We start from the raw sequence: 16,262 nt of genomic DNA on the forward strand, positions 1-16,262 counted from the left end.
TTCTTTCTGTCTCCTTGCTTTTCTTTCCCTCCAGCTTCAGCTAGAGGGCCTGACTCACTGGAGCTTGGCTCATCCTGGCCTTTGGGAACCAGCTTTCACATCTACAACTTCTGTTTCCTGGCCAGATCCATGAAGACACGGGTAGAAGTACCACACACCCTACTCTGTGCCAGGTGTCTTGTTGTTGGTCTTGTGGTTTTACCCTTTTGTGGACTAGGACACTGTGGGCCCAAAGACAGCTCCATCCTTAAGGGTGCTATGCTGATCAGGTGCCCTCTACAGGGAAGTTGCTGGATCTCCCTCGGGCTACACCTTCAAGGACCAATCCCTAGGCCCATCCCACTATCCTCACAGTGACTCCGGCATAGCTTCTGCCCTCAGTCCCTACTGTGCTGAGGTGGAAGTGTGTCCAGCTGTGCTCAGTGCTAGCATGGGGACTTAGGCTTCTGAGCTGCCCTCACAGAAGCAGCTGGGAGTTGTTAGAACACACAGGATGGGGAAACAGGACAATGCCCCTGACATTCCACCTCCTATGGGGAGGCTTCAGTCCATTCACAGGAATCCTGGCCCTTGTCCTTAGGGACTCAGCTGTCCTCCCTCCTTTAAGAATTTGCCACCTTGAACACCATAGAGGGAATGGATCAGGACTTCCAGAGAGCAAGATGTCACCACACCAAACCCTCTGTAGAACACATTGGAGATGGCCTAGTGGTACCTGATAGAAAGTTTTAGGGTGGAACCAGGAATCTTGGGGAGGTATCAGCCCTCCCAGCAGGCAACAGTGGGCTCTGGATTCCTGAATATGTGCACCCCTGCCTTCTGTTGGGAAGGAGTGGGAGTGGACAGCCTTTGAGGCAGTTGAAGGTTACTCAGAAAAAGGTGTTTTTTCATGTGAACACAATTGGGACCCCAGAATTGGTACAATTTGGATGTTGATGTTAATATGAACATTTAAATCCCAAATACTGTGGTTTGAGCCTACCCTACTACCACTTCCTATTGGGACGGTGGGCGCCAGGGTCTGTGCTAAATACTTAGCATGATTAGCACCTGCTATAGTCATACTGGGTCAGTCTCACAGGAAATTAATTCTCCATCCATAGCTTTCCTGGCATGTCCAGTCCCACCAGACACCTCCCTAGGACCATCCCTATATATCTTCATGTTTGCCCCCATGTGAGACCCCTGCATGAGTCTGAACACTTGCCTACTTCCTTCTTGGCAGTCAGAGTGGCTCCAAGATGGCCCTGCTGTTCTTCCCTTCCTCCCTAGAATTAAATGCCTGCTAGCTCCCGCTCTTTACCTCAGCCCAGCCTACCTTCAACTTAGCCCTTTGTCCTTACCATCTCATTTTGGATCTCATGGTTAGTTCAAGCCCAGTCTCCTCTGCAAGTGAGCCCCGAGTCCTTTGTCCCTATCTGTCACATGGTTGCTGAGATTCTGGCTGCATCAGTTAGGTGGTGGACTCATATAGACTAATCGCTAGTGGGACATTGCATAGCTTCTTTTTCCAGTCTTTAGCTAGACAGCTGGAGCACAGGAGCTCTGGATTTTTCCAGAGTTATACCACTGGCCTGGGAAGGGAGCTGCAGTGGCTGTCATCACAGTCTTCCTCAACAGATATGAGCCTCTCAGCCTACCTAAGGTCCCGGACTGCTCTGGCCCCTAGACTCCACCAGGCCTCTTGTTATCAGCTTCCAGCTTCAAAGGTGCCTGTTCCTACCCACCACCATGGTGACCCCTTCCTGGTGGTGCTGACTCAAATGCTCCTCAGTTTGGTACTGAGTTTTCACCTTTCTCACATGAGTGTAAACACCATGAGAAGAAATCTCCCCTTCCCCGACTCCACGGCCTGTGGAAAGTCAGCTTTCTTCTGGAAGAACAAGACAAATAGGAAGAAGCTGCCAGGCCACATCTCACTGGCTGACAGCCCCCAGGGATCTGCCAGCTCCTGGAGTTCCCTTGCCTTTACCCATTCCTGAGTTGTCCAGTGCCAGCTTTCTCAGACCTTTTGTATTTGAAAAAAAATGTAGAATCAAGCTAACACATGTCTGAGGAAGTCACTCCCTTGCTTCCAAACAGCCCCATCTCCATGTTGTTTGGAGAATAGGTCTCTTCACTTCCATTAAATTGCGCCCAAAATCAACCTTTAGCATCACAGTTGATATACGAAGTTTTAAAACTGCCTGAAAATATACTCTCTAAAACATAAACTACTTTTTAAATATTGATGACAGGAGAGTGAAACTTCAGCCAAGAAGTAGAAAAAGCAAGCAGCAAAGACTGTCCCTCCCGGCCCTGCAGTTAGGTTTGTTTCATCCGTGACATTCTCACAGGCTTGCTTAGGCGAGATCAGCTCCTGGCTTCCCTTACCTTCTGACCCCATTAAAACCACAACTGATTTTGAGTAGAAAACAAGCTTGTCTTGAAATAAGTTTAACATACTTGCCTTCTTAAATTTTTAATCCAATTCCCGGAAAACTTCCCAGATCTGTATAATTAACCCCATTGTGTTTGTCGTTTGTACTCAGGGTCCTGATCCTGTTCTAATCTCTATATTTTTATGACTTCTTATGGCCTCATAAACACCTTTCAAACAAATAGCTCTGATAAGTAACTCAAAATGGAGAGTTGGGGGCCTGGAACTGCCCAGGAGTCACTAAGAAAAGTGGGTTTTCTGGAAGGTCTCCAGGGTTCCAGGTTGTGCCTCCTGCTTTGGGGGACCTCATCCTGAGCAAAGTAGCCTTTTGTCTTTCTGCCATCCTTAATTTTGTCTCCTCTGAGTTCTTCCTCACAATCTATAAATATCTCCAAGTTCCTCCCATTTTAAAACAAAACAAAACCAAAAAACCCTCTTAGCCCTGCATTCCCACCCCCTCATCTTGTGTCATTTGGCTCTTTTTCTCTCAGTCTTTGCCTCCTCAGCAAAATTTTCCAAAAGCACTGCCTGCACTTCCTCTGGCCAAAACCCACTCAACACCAGCTCCCTGCTGAGCCCCTACCTCCAGCTTGACACCAGGGGTCCTTCTTGGCCTGTTCCCTGATTTCCTAATTCCAGGTTAGGCACCATTCTGAGAACTTTCCCCCAGTAATGTTTGTTTTTATTTACTCCTAGATTTTATTGGCTTTCAAAAAGAGGATTAAAAAGTGAAACAAGAATTAATAGTAAATGTCTTTAACTCTAATTAATTATCTGCTAGATCGTTAGTTTTTCTCTCTTTAAAAACATTAAGAGCTGGGCAGCATAATTCATACCTATGACCCCAGCACTTGGGGATGCTAAAGTAAGAGAATCTTGAATTGAAGCCCAGTCTGGGCCATGTAGAAATCCTTGTCTTAAAAACCAAAACAAGCAGGGAGCTGGAGAGTCGGCTCAGCGGTTAAGAGAACTGTGTGCTCTTGCAGAGGTCCTGAGATCAATCCCTAGCCCTCTTCTGATATAAAGGCATGCATGCAAACAGAGCACTCATAACATTATTCAAATAAATAAATAACTCTTAACAGATAAGTTGGGGAGGGGGGCAATGCAGAAAGAATTCTACCTAGTAGCAGCTAGCCTAGAACTTTGATAAACCACCTCATTTGTGACCGGAGGAGAGGAGTACTGTTTTCTAATGATCAAAGCCTACACCTTGCAAATTTATATGTCATCTTACAAGAGATTGGTAAATTGCAAATGCAGTTTGTCTGGTAGAAAAATGAACAAATGCTGTCCCATACGAACACGTTGTTACCAATGCCAAAGGGCAGTTTTCTGGGACCATAAGCCATTAAGCAGGCTTGCATCACTTAGCCGTATTTCAGCTTTCTGCCTTCCATCGAACGACTGTGGCTATCCTAGCAGCCTCAGAATGTCTGTACTTTCGAGTTGAATGCATTCCTTCCACAGCTCTCCAAACTTACGTGCTTTCCAGTTTGATATTTTGAAGATGGGATCGTGGAGGAAGTCAGCTAGGCCTTGGGAGTTAAGTACTTTTGCTCAACAACTATTGTAAAAGAATCTATAGCCAATAATCCTACACAGCAAGAGATCTGTTGCTAGCACCCCGTTAGGTCACCGTGCCGCGGGGAGGGGTCTTTCGGTCTCAGGCTTCTGATCCCTAGAGGTGTCGAAGATTAAGAGCCATCCTTAGGCTAGGAGGCCTAACTGAACGAGAGAAGCCTGGTTCACTGTGCAGCGCACAGCCCAAAGAACCCCAAACATCAACTTCAGGGTGGGGCGGGGAGAGGGCGGAGTCTCCAGCGAGGAAACCGCTCCGCTTGAGCCTAACGGGAAGGACGGCGGGCTGGGGGCGGAGTTAAAGGGCAGCGTCTGGCAGAAGAGCCAATCAGCTGGCTCTTGGCTCCAAGCAGGCAGGGGGTGGGGCAGGTCAGCTGTTCCTCCTCAGCCTCTCCGCGATACCACGCCTGCGCAGACATCGTCGCTGTTGCTATCTGCGCGTGCGCGTCCCGGCACTCCCGTGAGGCACTGCAACGCGCGCTGTTAGAGGCCGCTGACAGCGCCCGCGGGAGCCGCCGGAGGTGAGGGGTTCCAGTTCGGGGTTGGCGGGGCCGCCGCTACCCTCCTGCAGCCAGCTTGAGGTTCGGATAGCCAATAGAGGTACGGCGGGAGGCTGAGGCTTCGTGCCGGGACTGAGGGTGCGTGGCCAGTCATCCGGCTGGGGTTGGTAAATTGTTTTTTTCCGAGTGCTGCGGATAAAACCCAAGGCCTCAATCATACCAGGCAAGCGTTAAACCCCAAATATGTCCCTATCCTTTATGCATCTTTTTGTTTGCTTGTTTTGCTTTTCGAGTCAGGGTTTCTCAGTGTAACAGCCCTAGCTATCCTGGAACTCACTCTGTAAACCAGCCTGGCTTCGAACTCACAGGCATCCACCTGCCTCTGCCTCCAGAATGCTGGGATTAAAGGCGTACGCCACCACTGCCCGGCCCTTTATGCATCTTTTAAAAAGCAGCAATTCTGTGGTTTTGTGGGTGTGTTTTATTAGGGATCCGGAACTGGTTACTCCAGAAACAAACAAAAGCCAACCCAGAGATTTTGCTATCAGAGTGTCAAATGTATCGAGATTTGTACGGCCTGCCATTGCCACTGACCTTCGTTTGGCTCAAGTCATCGATCATTGTGCCTTGGTGAAAATAATACTTTTTGCTTGATGACTGGTTACTTTGAAACTTGTCAGTTTGCCCTGGTTTTCTCTGCATTAGGCTGGTTATGTCTGGAGATTGAGTCATTTGAACCTGATGAATGCTGATTGATGTAAATATTCAGTTGATCTTTTAAAAAGTGGCATATTTCTGTTTCTTAACTAGAAACGACAGTGGGACATAACTATTATTTTACAAAATATAGTGCATTTTAAATAATTTCGTCATTGGAAAAATAAGATTTTTATTGTTATATTTTCATTAATCGGGTTTTCATTACTGTTGCAGTGTTCTAAGCAGCGCCCTAGTAGCTAATGTTTTGCTCCATTTTCATCAGATAACGAACCTGCACCTGCCTTTCATTTAAATAGTTTCCTGATGGCATCTGATAAAATTATCTGTGTATTTAAAGTGCATTTGACTTATTTGTAGTCTAATACTTGTTTTTTTCCCCTCTAGGAAAGCACATTATAGATTGTATTTTCCCCCTTCTTCCATGGACTTAGTGTAAACATGTTTTTTTCTGTTTGAACTTAGTTCTTAAAGACAATTACCATAGATTCATATCAAATATAAGAAACAGGGGAAGGGTAGTTAAACCATGAGTTGTGGAAAGGAATTTGTGGAAACACTGAAAAAAATTGGTTATCCTAAAGCTGATACTCTTAATGGAGAAGATTTTGACTGGCTGTTTGAGACTGGTGAAGATCAGTCATTTCTGAAATGGTTTTGTGGGAATGTTAATGAACAGAATGTATTGTCTGAAAAAGAATTGGAAGCTTTCAGCATTCTTCAAAGATCAGGCAAGCCCATCCTAGAAGGAACGGCATTGGATGAAGTTCTTAGAACGTGTAAAACTTTTGATTTGAAGACACCTACACTGGATGACAAAGAGATTCAGAAATTAGAAGATGAGGTTCAAATTCTGCAGAAATTGTATAACTTAAAAATTCAGCGACGGAATAAATACCAGTTAATGACTTCTGAAACTAGTTACAAATCTCTGGCATTAAATGCTAAACAAGAGGAAACTGCTAAGAAGCTAAAACAAAGTCAAGGATTCCTAGATGCTGTGAACACTAAACTCAGTAATGAACTTCAAGTTCTTACTGATGGAGTTAATAATTTGATGATATTCTTCAGAGATTCTAATTTGGGTCAAGGGACGAATCCAATGGTATTGTTATCTCAATTTCCCTTGGAAAAATATATAAGCCAAGAAGAGCAAAGCACAGCAGCCTTAACCTTATATACCAAAAAACAGTTCTTTCAGGGTATACATGAAGTAGTTGAAACTTCAAATGAAGAAAATTTTCAACTCTTAGACATACAAACATCATCTATTTGTGATAATGAAGAAATCCTTGGGGAGAGACAACTGGAGATGGCTAGGCTGCAAGTAGCATACATCTGTGCCCAACAACAGATCTTATACCTGAAAGCAAGTAATTTGAGCATGAAGTCAAGTGTAAAATGGGCAGAAGAGAATCTTCATAGCCTAACCAGTGAGGTAAACATAAGAAATAAGACTGAATTTGTATTTTAATTGTTAGAAACATAAGGTTTAATATTGCTACTACTTTAGAAAGGAGAAATTGAATTTAATTTTGTTTTCTCAGTACTTATTTGCAGTGTGTATTTCATACAAAAATATTATTAATCATATTACCAGAACTTAGTAATTTTATCCTCAGTCATACTACCTGATTAATTCTGAACAAAAATGCCTTAATTTGCATTATGAACTTGAAATTTGTGTCATTTCAAATATAGATTAAACTGGGTTTCCATTTTATGATATATGTCATTTATGATATATGCTTGTTTGTGGGTGTTCTGCCTTATTTCTCTGAGGAGAAGTCAAAAGTTCTGGATTCAGTGAAATAAATTCCTCTTGTTGAGAATGTGAAGATCTATTACAGTTATTCATTTGTACTCTTGGGAAGCTTGCTTTCTTAATAATATAATCATCAGATAGTTGAATAAAAATGTAGGTTTTTCTGAATCAGAATGAATACTTACATTAAATTAGTTACTGCAAGAGACAAAAATTTGAAATAATAAAAGAAGTGTGTGCTGGAATCAGCCGATGCACTAATACCTATTGAGATAGTTTAAGAAAAACTAAAATCTTCATTTGCTGTCAGTGACTAATATACCGATAAAGTTATGATCAAGATAATAGATCTCCTAGTTAGCTATTACTGCATGCATATTTAATGTAAAAGCACTGAAGTTCAGTAGTTCATGCTGACTTTTCTCTTGACTTAGTCCAATATCTTCTCTTTTAAAATTAGTTTTGGATTATACTAATAAGTTAGTTTTTATTCAGTGAGCATATTATCTGACCACTTAAAACAAAAAAAGTGAAAATAATTTTAAAATAAAAATTTAAACCTATAATTTAAAATGTTATTGCTTTTTTTTGTGTAGGCTGTTGATAAAGAAAATTTGGATGCTAAAATTTCTAGCTTGAACCATGAGATTCTAAAACTTGAAGAACAAATCACCCATATGAAAGACAAAATTTTGCCTGCTGTAGTAAAAGAGAATGCCCAGTTATTGAACATGCCAGTTGTAAAGGGAGATTTTGATCTGCAGATTGCTAAACAAGATTGTTATACAGCAAGACAAGAGTTAGTTTTAAATCAGTTGATAAAGCAGAAGGCCTCATTTGAGCTTGTACAGTTATCCTATGAAATTGAGTTGAGAAGACATTGGGATACGTATCGGCAACTTAAAAATTTGGTTCAACAACTTAGTCAAAGAAACGTGGTGCTCTGTCAGCATTTAGCAACGATAACAGATCCGTCAGCATCTGAGCAGTTAAACTCCAGGACTCCCATCAACACTAAAGATTATTCTACTCATAGGTATGCATATGTCATTGCTTTCTTAATATTTTTTTATTTGTGTAAGATACAAGAGAATTTGAACAGAAATTGTAAAGGTTAAAAAAATTACTTGTACTTAGATTGGCCTTTCTGCTTTTCTTTTATCTTAAACAATTTTTGTTCCCTTTCTGTTCATGTTAGGTCTGAATGTAGCCACTTTAGAGCTGAAGTCAATGAGTTGTAGGAATAAACTAATAAAACATTTATTCCCACTTAGACACCATTATTTACTTTATTTTAGATTTGGGACAGGACATTTGAATACAGCTTTATATCATAGGTATTGCCAGGCACAATATTGATTGTATTTGGGGAAGGTGGTAATAGAGCGGAAAACTTTATTCCCTGTCTGGTGAGGTAGAGCACTCAAAGTGAAAGCTAGACTTTCCTGGTTATCTAAGTAATTGATGATACCAAGATACTGGAATTAAAAGACTAAAGAATGCAGACTTTAAAAGTCTGTATTCTGTTCAGTGTAGTGACTCATATCTGTAATCCTAGTACCTAACAGGCTGGTATAGAAAGATCCTACGTTTGAGGCCATCGTGGGCTGTAGAAAAAGAATGTTCAGAAAACACTTGTGTTTTAAATTCTGTGTAGTGATGGGATTATACCTTAATTTTAACTTTTTGGAAGCTGGGACAGGAGAATCTTGAATTTGAGGTCAGTTTGGGCTACATAGCAAGAATTCTAGGGCAGCCTGAGTTGCACAATGAGACTTTGTATTTTAAAGAAAGAAAGGATTGGCAGGGAGACAGGGCTAAGGAGATAGTTCAGTCACTGAAGTACTTGTGTACAAACTTAACCTGAATTTGATCCCAGAAATTACATAAAAAAGCCAGGTGCAGTGGCACACTCCTGTCATCTCTACACTGGAGAGGTAGAGGAGAAAGAATCCCTAGTGCTTGCTGGCCAGCCAGTTTCACTGAATAGGTGAACTCAGGTTTGTGAGAGACTTTGGTAAAAAATGAGACAGTGTTTGAGGAAGAGCCCCAACATCAACCCCTGGCCTCCCTGTGCACATGTGCACACAGGTGCACACCCACCCACACAAACACATAATTTGTATCCTATTCTTCATTTTTCTGCAGGATTAGAATAATATACACTAAATCATTTTGTTTATTAGTAAAATGAATGACTTAGGGTTGCCTCATTGTTTTAATTTTAGGGTTTGCCATCAACATCATGGTTCATGTAAACGTGCTAATGTGTAATTGTGTAGTTATATTCTCCGGATTGTAATTGGCAACTTTGAATTTCAACCACCTTTATAGTCTGTTAAGATTTGGGTATGTGAAGAGAGCAAGCTATATACTGGTGTATGTATAAGTAAAAGATAAAATGTCTTTTTATAAGGAAGGTGTGACATGTTGCTTTAGATTTTTCTTTTGTCTTATAGGCTGATGGATTTTCTGCCATTAAGTGAAATGGTCTTATTAATTATCAGGGTTTTTTTTGTTTGTTTTATTTTTGTTTGTTTTGTTTTTCAAGATAGGGTTTTTCTGTGTAGCTTTTTGGAACCTGCCCTGGAACTTGCTCTGTAGACCAGACTGGCCTTGAACTCACAAAGATCTGAGTACCTCTGCCTCCCTAGTGCTGGTATTAAAGGCGTGTACCACCACTGCCCAGCAATTATCAGGATTTTTACCAACCAAAATACTGAACAAATTAAAGTAGGAAGTTTATTGTTAATGGCTATTTATATAGCTCTTAATTGTTTACCTTTTACAATATTTACATTTTTAGTTTTTCTCTTTTAATCCCGCCACAATCTTGTCCAATAGGCATTTATTGGTCATTGCTGCTACTGCTATGTCATAGATGCATTCTATAAAAATGTTTTCTTGGGATGTATCACTGAAGCTTGCTTTGAAGTAAACTAATAAAGGTGAAGTTTGTGTCTAAAATAGGGATGATGGAGAAACTGGAAATTTAGATATTTCTTTTAAAGAATCATTTATCTTTTGATATAGTATCTTGCTGGCCTTGAATTTGCTCTGTAACCTTGAGCCTATGATGCACCTGCCTTAGCTTCCTGAGTGCTGGGATGACAGGGTTGTATCATATGCTCAAATTCAGGTATTTCTCTCTTCTGAATAGTATTATACTTGTGATGTTTCAGTTGCTCAATATTAGAAACACACAAATTACTACTTTTCAGTTGTTACTTAGCTATCACTATCCATGACCCAATATGGTGGGTTATAATTTTGAAAACTGCTAACATGAACATTTTTCTCTTTAATTTTACATTTTAGGCTTTATCAACTTTTAGAAGGAGACAATAAGAAAAAAGAATTGTTTATAACCCATGAACACTTGGAGGAAGTGGCTGAGAAATTGAAACAAGATCTTTCTCTAATACAAGATCAATTGGTAGTATCTACTCAAGAACAGTTTTTATTTCTGTCCAAACTGAATAATGATGTGGACATGCTTTGTGATGCTTTGTATCACGGAGGGAACCAGCTATTGCTCTGTGATCAGGTGAGTGTTTACCTAAGAAGTTTAAAATGCTTTTAAAAATATGCTTATTGTAAGGGGCTGGAGGGCTATCTCAGTAGTTAAGAGCATTTGCTGCTCTTGTAGAGGACCCGTGTTTCATTCCTAGCACCCACATGGTGGCTCACAACCATCTGTAACTCTAGTTATGGGAGTTCTGACATCCGTGGCTTTTGTGGGTATCAGGCACATGTGTGGTACACATACATACATGCAAGCAAAAATACTTATTCAAATAAAAAAAATCATTAAAAAGTAATGTTCTGCCAGGCAGTGGTGGCACACGCCTTTAATCCCAGCACTCAGTAGGCAGAGACAGGCGGATCTCTGTGAGTTTGAGGCCAGCCTGATTCACAGAGCAAGTGCCAGGACAGGCTCCAAAGCTACACAGAAAAACCCTGTCTTGAAAAACCAAAATAAGTAAGTAAGTAGGTAGGTAAATAAATGAATGAATAAATAAAATAATTAAATAAATGAATAAATAAAATAATGTTCCTTATAAAAGAAAATATCATGAAGAAAAGATTACCCTATCCCATTATACCAATATAAAATGTTTTTATTTAGAGTACAGAGTCTTGTTGTATAGCCTATGCTGGTCTCCAACTCACAATCTTCCAGGTTCTAGGATTACAGGCATATGCCACCATACAAAACCTTATGGTTTTTTGTAACTACTAATACGAATTCAGATAATTTTGAATGTTGTGTACATAATTGAAAGTAAAGTTTTCAGCCACTATAAAAATGATATGATTTTGTATTAGGGAAGAAAACTTGTTATTTCAGCAAAGAGAAGATTGCTCGTCTGTCTTTAAAATCTCTGTGTGTACTTATTGGTACATGCTTCTTCTAATGGAATTCCCCAACTTTTTTGTTTTAAACATGTTTCCCAGTGACTGGTCTTTTAGATGTTTATAGACATTTTTTCACCATACTCTTTTTTAAAATCACATTTATTTGTGTGTTATGTGATAGTGTCATGATGCACAGGTGGAAATCAGGACCATTTATAGAAGTTGGTTCTCTTCTTTCTACCATATCTTTCCAGGGATTGAATTATGGTTGTCAGACTTGGCTGTAGATGTCATTGTCTACTGAGGTGTCTCTCTAGTCCATCATTGTGTTACTCTTGAGCATATTTTAAAGGAAAAAAAATAAGCCAGTTAAAATGAGTAGAATATTTATAAAGCCTCATGATTAATTCCTAATTGCTCTGAATTGTTCTGTGATTCACAATTGACACATTTTTCTACATCAAGAATATTAGGGAAAACTGTTTGTTTGATTCCAAACAGAATCTCACCACATAGCCCTTGCTGGACCAGAACTTGCAACATAGACTTGTAACAGTCTTTCCTTTGCCTCCAAGTGGTGGGATTACAGTTCTGAGTGCTTGGCCATCAGAAACCACCACATAATGGTCTCCATGATAAGATGCATCTTTGTTTCAGAATGTTGTGATCTGAAAAAAACTGTGTATCCCAGTCTGGCCTCAAATTTAGAGCAATCTGGCCTACCTTTCCTACTGTTGGTGTTGTAAACATGAGCACCATCCATGCCCAACCTGTTAAGGGTTGTTTTTTTTATTTTAATTTTTTATTACATTTATTTATTTTTGTGTGTGAAGGGTCACACACCTGTCGATCAGAGGACAATTGGGAGTCTATTTACTTCAAACATGGATTTGGGGGATCAAACTTGGGTCATCAGGCTTGATAAAAAGTGCCTTTGTCCACTGAGCCATCTGTTCAGCCCTGTCTTTTTGTTTTTCTCTAGTTCTTTGTTTAAAGATAGGATCTCACTATGTAGGTCTGGCTGGTTTGGAATTAACTGTGCAGATCAGGCTATCCTAGCACTAAGAGATGGTCCTGCCTCTGTCTCACAGGTGTTTATATTAAGAGTCTGTGTCATCACTCCAGCCTAACAGGGCTTTTTATTGTGATTATGAGAAGTTATTCATTCAATAGAATTTCCTTTTAAGTTGCATCTTAAATTTCTAGTTGGTGTTAGTGATAAAGTTCTTGAAATAAAGCTTTTTTTCCTCCCCTTTTCAGGAGTTAATGGAGCATGTTCATCGAGTTGAATCTAAGTTGAATAAACTAAATCATCTCCTTACGGATATTCTTGCTGATGTGAAGACAAAAAGAAAAATTTTGGCAACTAATAAATTGCATCAAGTGGAAAGAGAATTATATGTATATTTTTTTAAAGATGGAGACTATCTAAAAGATGTTGTGGAAAATTTAGAAAACCAGTCAAAGATTAAGACCTCTGATCTTAAAGACTGAAGATTTCTCAAAGCTGAATCTTTACTATGCCTGCTGTGTTTTAGTTTTTAACTATTAGGATGCTATTTCTAATAAACACTACTAATTTTTCTTTTGACATTTACTTAGTATGTGGGGAGGGATGTGTATGTGTGCAGTCATGTACATTAATTAGTGTGTACCATGTCACATGTGTGGAGGTGAGAGCGTCTTGCGGGAGTTGTGTTACTCTTCTACCACAAGAGCTCTGGGAATGGAAATCAGGTCGTCAGTCTTAGTGGCAGTGATTAACCCATATCATCAGCCTCAATGCTGTTAAGGTTATAAATTTAAGGTCAACAGAACATTTTATTTGAATGGATTCAATGTCAAGTTGATCTTCTCTAATATGAAATTTTTAAATACTCCAAAATTTGAACCTGTATTTATAAGCAACTGGAATGTTTCTCAAATGAAAAATTCTACATTTGATCTTTCATGACTGGTCAGTCGTAAAATACATACACTAAATTATAAAGCTACCTTCAGTCTTATTTGTATAAATTTTTGTCTGAAATATGAATGAATTTCACATTTTGAATTAGTTTCTATCCCTAAAATGTATAATTGTTTGTATACAAAAATTAAAATGTCTGAAACACTTTAGTTCCACTCATTTAAGTTAAGGGATATTCAGTTTGTGACATTAGTTTTGAGGTTGTGTAAACATTGACATGTGCTGTGCTTTTGTAGGACTGACAGACCAGACTGGACTTGAATCACATCAGGCATACTACCAAGTGCTTCTCATCACCTGCTTGCTTGGTGCCACTTTATCTTGTCAAATTTTTACTCGCAGGAAAAAAACATGCTATACAAATGTTTTAAATATAACTAAATTTCCTTAAATTGGCATTTTCTGCTGTCGGGTATTTCAAAATTTTGTAGAATTTGGGGTTTTGTTTTTTAAGATTTCTGTTATCTGAGGTCAACTGTGATCTGAAAATACTGAATTAAAAAAATGACAGAAGTAAAGCTATTTTTTTCAGAAGTAAAGTTTTAAGTTGTATGTTATGGACTCTGAAACCTCCTACCTAGGATGTGTTACACCTTTGTTTAGTGTATGTATGCTACATGCTTGACCTTTTTTACTAGTCACTCAATACCTGATAGTTAGCAGGTATATAGATTTCCATACTATGTGCAGTTTCATTTGGGTTTGGAATTTTATCCTCTGTTGGTAAAATAATATTATATATTCAATAGCCAAGTTTTGTGTTTGACTAAAGTAAAATTCTGCTGAAGTATTTTCCCCTAATTTTCTATTGTAACCTTTGGAAGTTTAAATGTGTCTGCTTGTACCACAAATTTTGAGCATTTCTGTTTTAGGGGCTGGGTTCTGGTGGCCGTACTAGAGCTTTAACCACTGTGATGATAGCATAAATAATGAAATTTGAAATATAAGTTTCAAAATTATGTACAAATGGCTACTTAAAGGATTTATGATATATAGTTAAATCACTTTCCTAGGAAAGAAAATGTTGAACAATTATTTAAGATTTGAAGTGGCTTTTGTTTTTAAGATTCATTTTGTTTTGTTTTTAAGGTAAGGTCTTAAATCTTTTCGCCTAGATTGGTCTTCAGTTCATGATTCTGCCTTGACCATGCTGGGATTATGAGTGTATACCACCACATGAGATTTCCTATCAGTTATTTTATCAAATGCTTCCAAAGAGTTCATTTTATGATATGTCTGTGTCAAATACTAAATATTGTAAGTTCAACTATAGGAAATACCTCTAAGAATATTCTTTACCTTTGTTTTATGGTTTACCTTTGTTTTATGGTTCACATAGTTTCTTGGATATTTTCAGGATATAAGTATAGATAGAAAGTGGCCATGCACTGTATTTTTATAATCCATCAAGCAAATGTATTTTTGTCAGTTATTGTATCATGTTACATAAATTTATTTTTGTTAGGTGAATTTAATGTAGTTAAAAAAACTTAACATTAAATTTTATCATAAGATTTAACTGTCAGGGGCTGGAGAAATGGCTCAGTGGTTAAGAGCACTGACTGCTCTTCCAGAGGTCCTGAGTTCAATTCCAAGCACCCACATGGTGGCTTACAACCATCTGTAATGAGATCTGGCGCCCTCTTCTGACCTGCAGGCATGTATGCAGACAGAACACTGTATACATAATAAATAAATAAATCTTAAAAAAAAAAAGATTTAACTGTCAGGCCAGTCTTACTCATGCCTTTAATCCCAGCACTAGGGAGGTAGAGGCAGGTGGATCTCTGTGAGTTCAAGGCCAGCCTGGTCTACAAATAAAATTCTAGGACAGCCAGAGCTGTTAAACAGAAACCTTGTCTCAAAAACAAAACAACTCCCCCAAAACAATTTAACTGTCAGCTGTTCATTTTAATGTCCAGAGATAAGGCATTTAAATTCCTCTTTTTCTCAAATAATGTGGAAAACGGTTAACTGCTTTCCCAGTGGGTGCCAGATAATTTAGCTATGAAGCAGATAATTAATCTGTACCACCCACTAAACCTTCACCTACTCAGCCAGGGGACCAATAGAGACTGTCAGTGCCAAAGTGGCAGGTTATTTGTCTATCTTGATGACCGAGGTCAGGTTTAATTACCGTATTGCAGAGTGGTATGCTTGAAAATAGCAGCCAGCTTTCAGAACTGAGGAGGAGTTAAACTGCTTACCTCATAGTTGGTTAATTAGAAATTATTTTTATATGTTTATTTCTCAAATGAGCCTCTGGTTGGTTTTGATTTGATTTGTAGCACTGGGAATCAAGTCTAGGGTTTATACATACCAAACAAGAGGGAACTGAGATTGGTATGTAAAATGAAAAAAAAAGATAGTTTGTTTTCTTTTTAAAAAATAAAAATCTGTCCAGCTGTCCTCGAACTTGCTCTGTAGCATAGGCAGGCTTGAACTGTCTTCCTGCCTCAGCCTCCTAATTCAGTTTGTACCAACAGGCCCCACTTTTTGTTTCTCCATCCCATTTGTGTTAGATAATCGAAACCTGTTTCCTGTAGTTATTAATACCTTTTAAATGAAAACATATATAAGTCCTTTTAAAGTCTTAAAATTAATATATGGGTACTTATCTTGTATTTAGGATTTTATGAAAATGGAAAATTATGAGGCATGTGTAGGTTTTGATCTCTATGAGACACCCCTCTCTACTGTTGCTCAGAAGATTATGTGTGCTATGCGTTCAGGTGATTTCATGGATTCTAAGAATGAGGGAGAGAGTACAAAGAGTAAGTAATTTTATGAGTCCTTTATTGTCTTATATGTTACTTATTTTAAAAGCTTAAGACTTAAAAGTGAAATGAATGTAATAAAATTATTCCCTAGAACTTTATATTTTGTAGGGAATTTCTATTACCTACAAAAGAAGTGATTTCCAATACCCTCCCTTCCCCATTCATTATGACT

At 38.8% G+C, this 16,262-nt stretch overlaps 2 protein-coding genes across 3 annotated transcripts in view; both read left to right on the top strand.

Moving 5' to 3' along the window:
- The first annotated feature begins 116 nt into the window (after positions 1-116).
- On the top strand, positions 117-12,932 carry Haus3 (HAUS augmin like complex subunit 3). 2 transcript variants are annotated; one of them, XM_048415031.3, is made up of 5 exons: positions 117-4,600; positions 5,605-6,655; positions 7,579-8,018; positions 10,301-10,529; positions 12,602-12,932. In XM_048415031.3, exons 2-5 carry the CDS (start codon positions 5,747-5,749, stop codon positions 12,833-12,835), a joined length of 1,812 nt encoding a protein of 603 aa, XP_048270988.3. In that variant the 5' UTR covers positions 117-4,600; positions 5,605-5,746; the 3' UTR covers positions 12,836-12,932. The 2 variants fall into 2 exon arrangements, with proteins under 2 accessions (XP_048270988.3, XP_085548160.2); XM_085692034.2 differs by lacking the exon at positions 117-4,600 and having other exon boundaries at positions 4,607-6,655.
- A 678-nt stretch (positions 12,933-13,610) lies between these two features.
- Positions 13,611-16,262, top strand: part of Poln (DNA polymerase nu) — a 167,823-nt gene continuing 165,171 nt past the window's right edge. The window contains exon 1 of the mRNA XM_085692033.2: positions 13,611-16,084. Coding sequence (XP_085548159.1) covers positions 15,946-16,084 — 139 coding nt within the window. The 5' untranslated portion in view covers positions 13,611-15,945. The remainder of the gene's footprint in view (positions 16,085-16,262) is intronic.

Source organism: Myodes glareolus, chromosome 8, assembly GCF_982192425.1.
Source record: "Myodes glareolus chromosome 8, mMyoGla1.1, whole genome shotgun sequence".
Taxonomy (NCBI): domain Eukaryota; kingdom Metazoa; phylum Chordata; class Mammalia; order Rodentia; family Cricetidae; genus Myodes; species Myodes glareolus.

Coding starts and splice junctions, on each gene's coding strand:
- Haus3 (XM_048415031.3), top strand. CDS start 5,747: ATGAGTTGTGGAAAGGAATTTGTGGAAACACTGAAAAAAATTGGTTAT. Junction 6,656..7,578: donor TTCATAGCCTAACCAGTGAG/GTAAACATAAGA, acceptor TTTTTTGTGTAG/GCTGTTGATAAAGAAAATTT. Junction 10,530..12,601: donor AGCTATTGCTCTGTGATCAG/GTGAGTGTTTAC, acceptor TCCCCTTTTCAG/GAGTTAATGGAGCATGTTCA.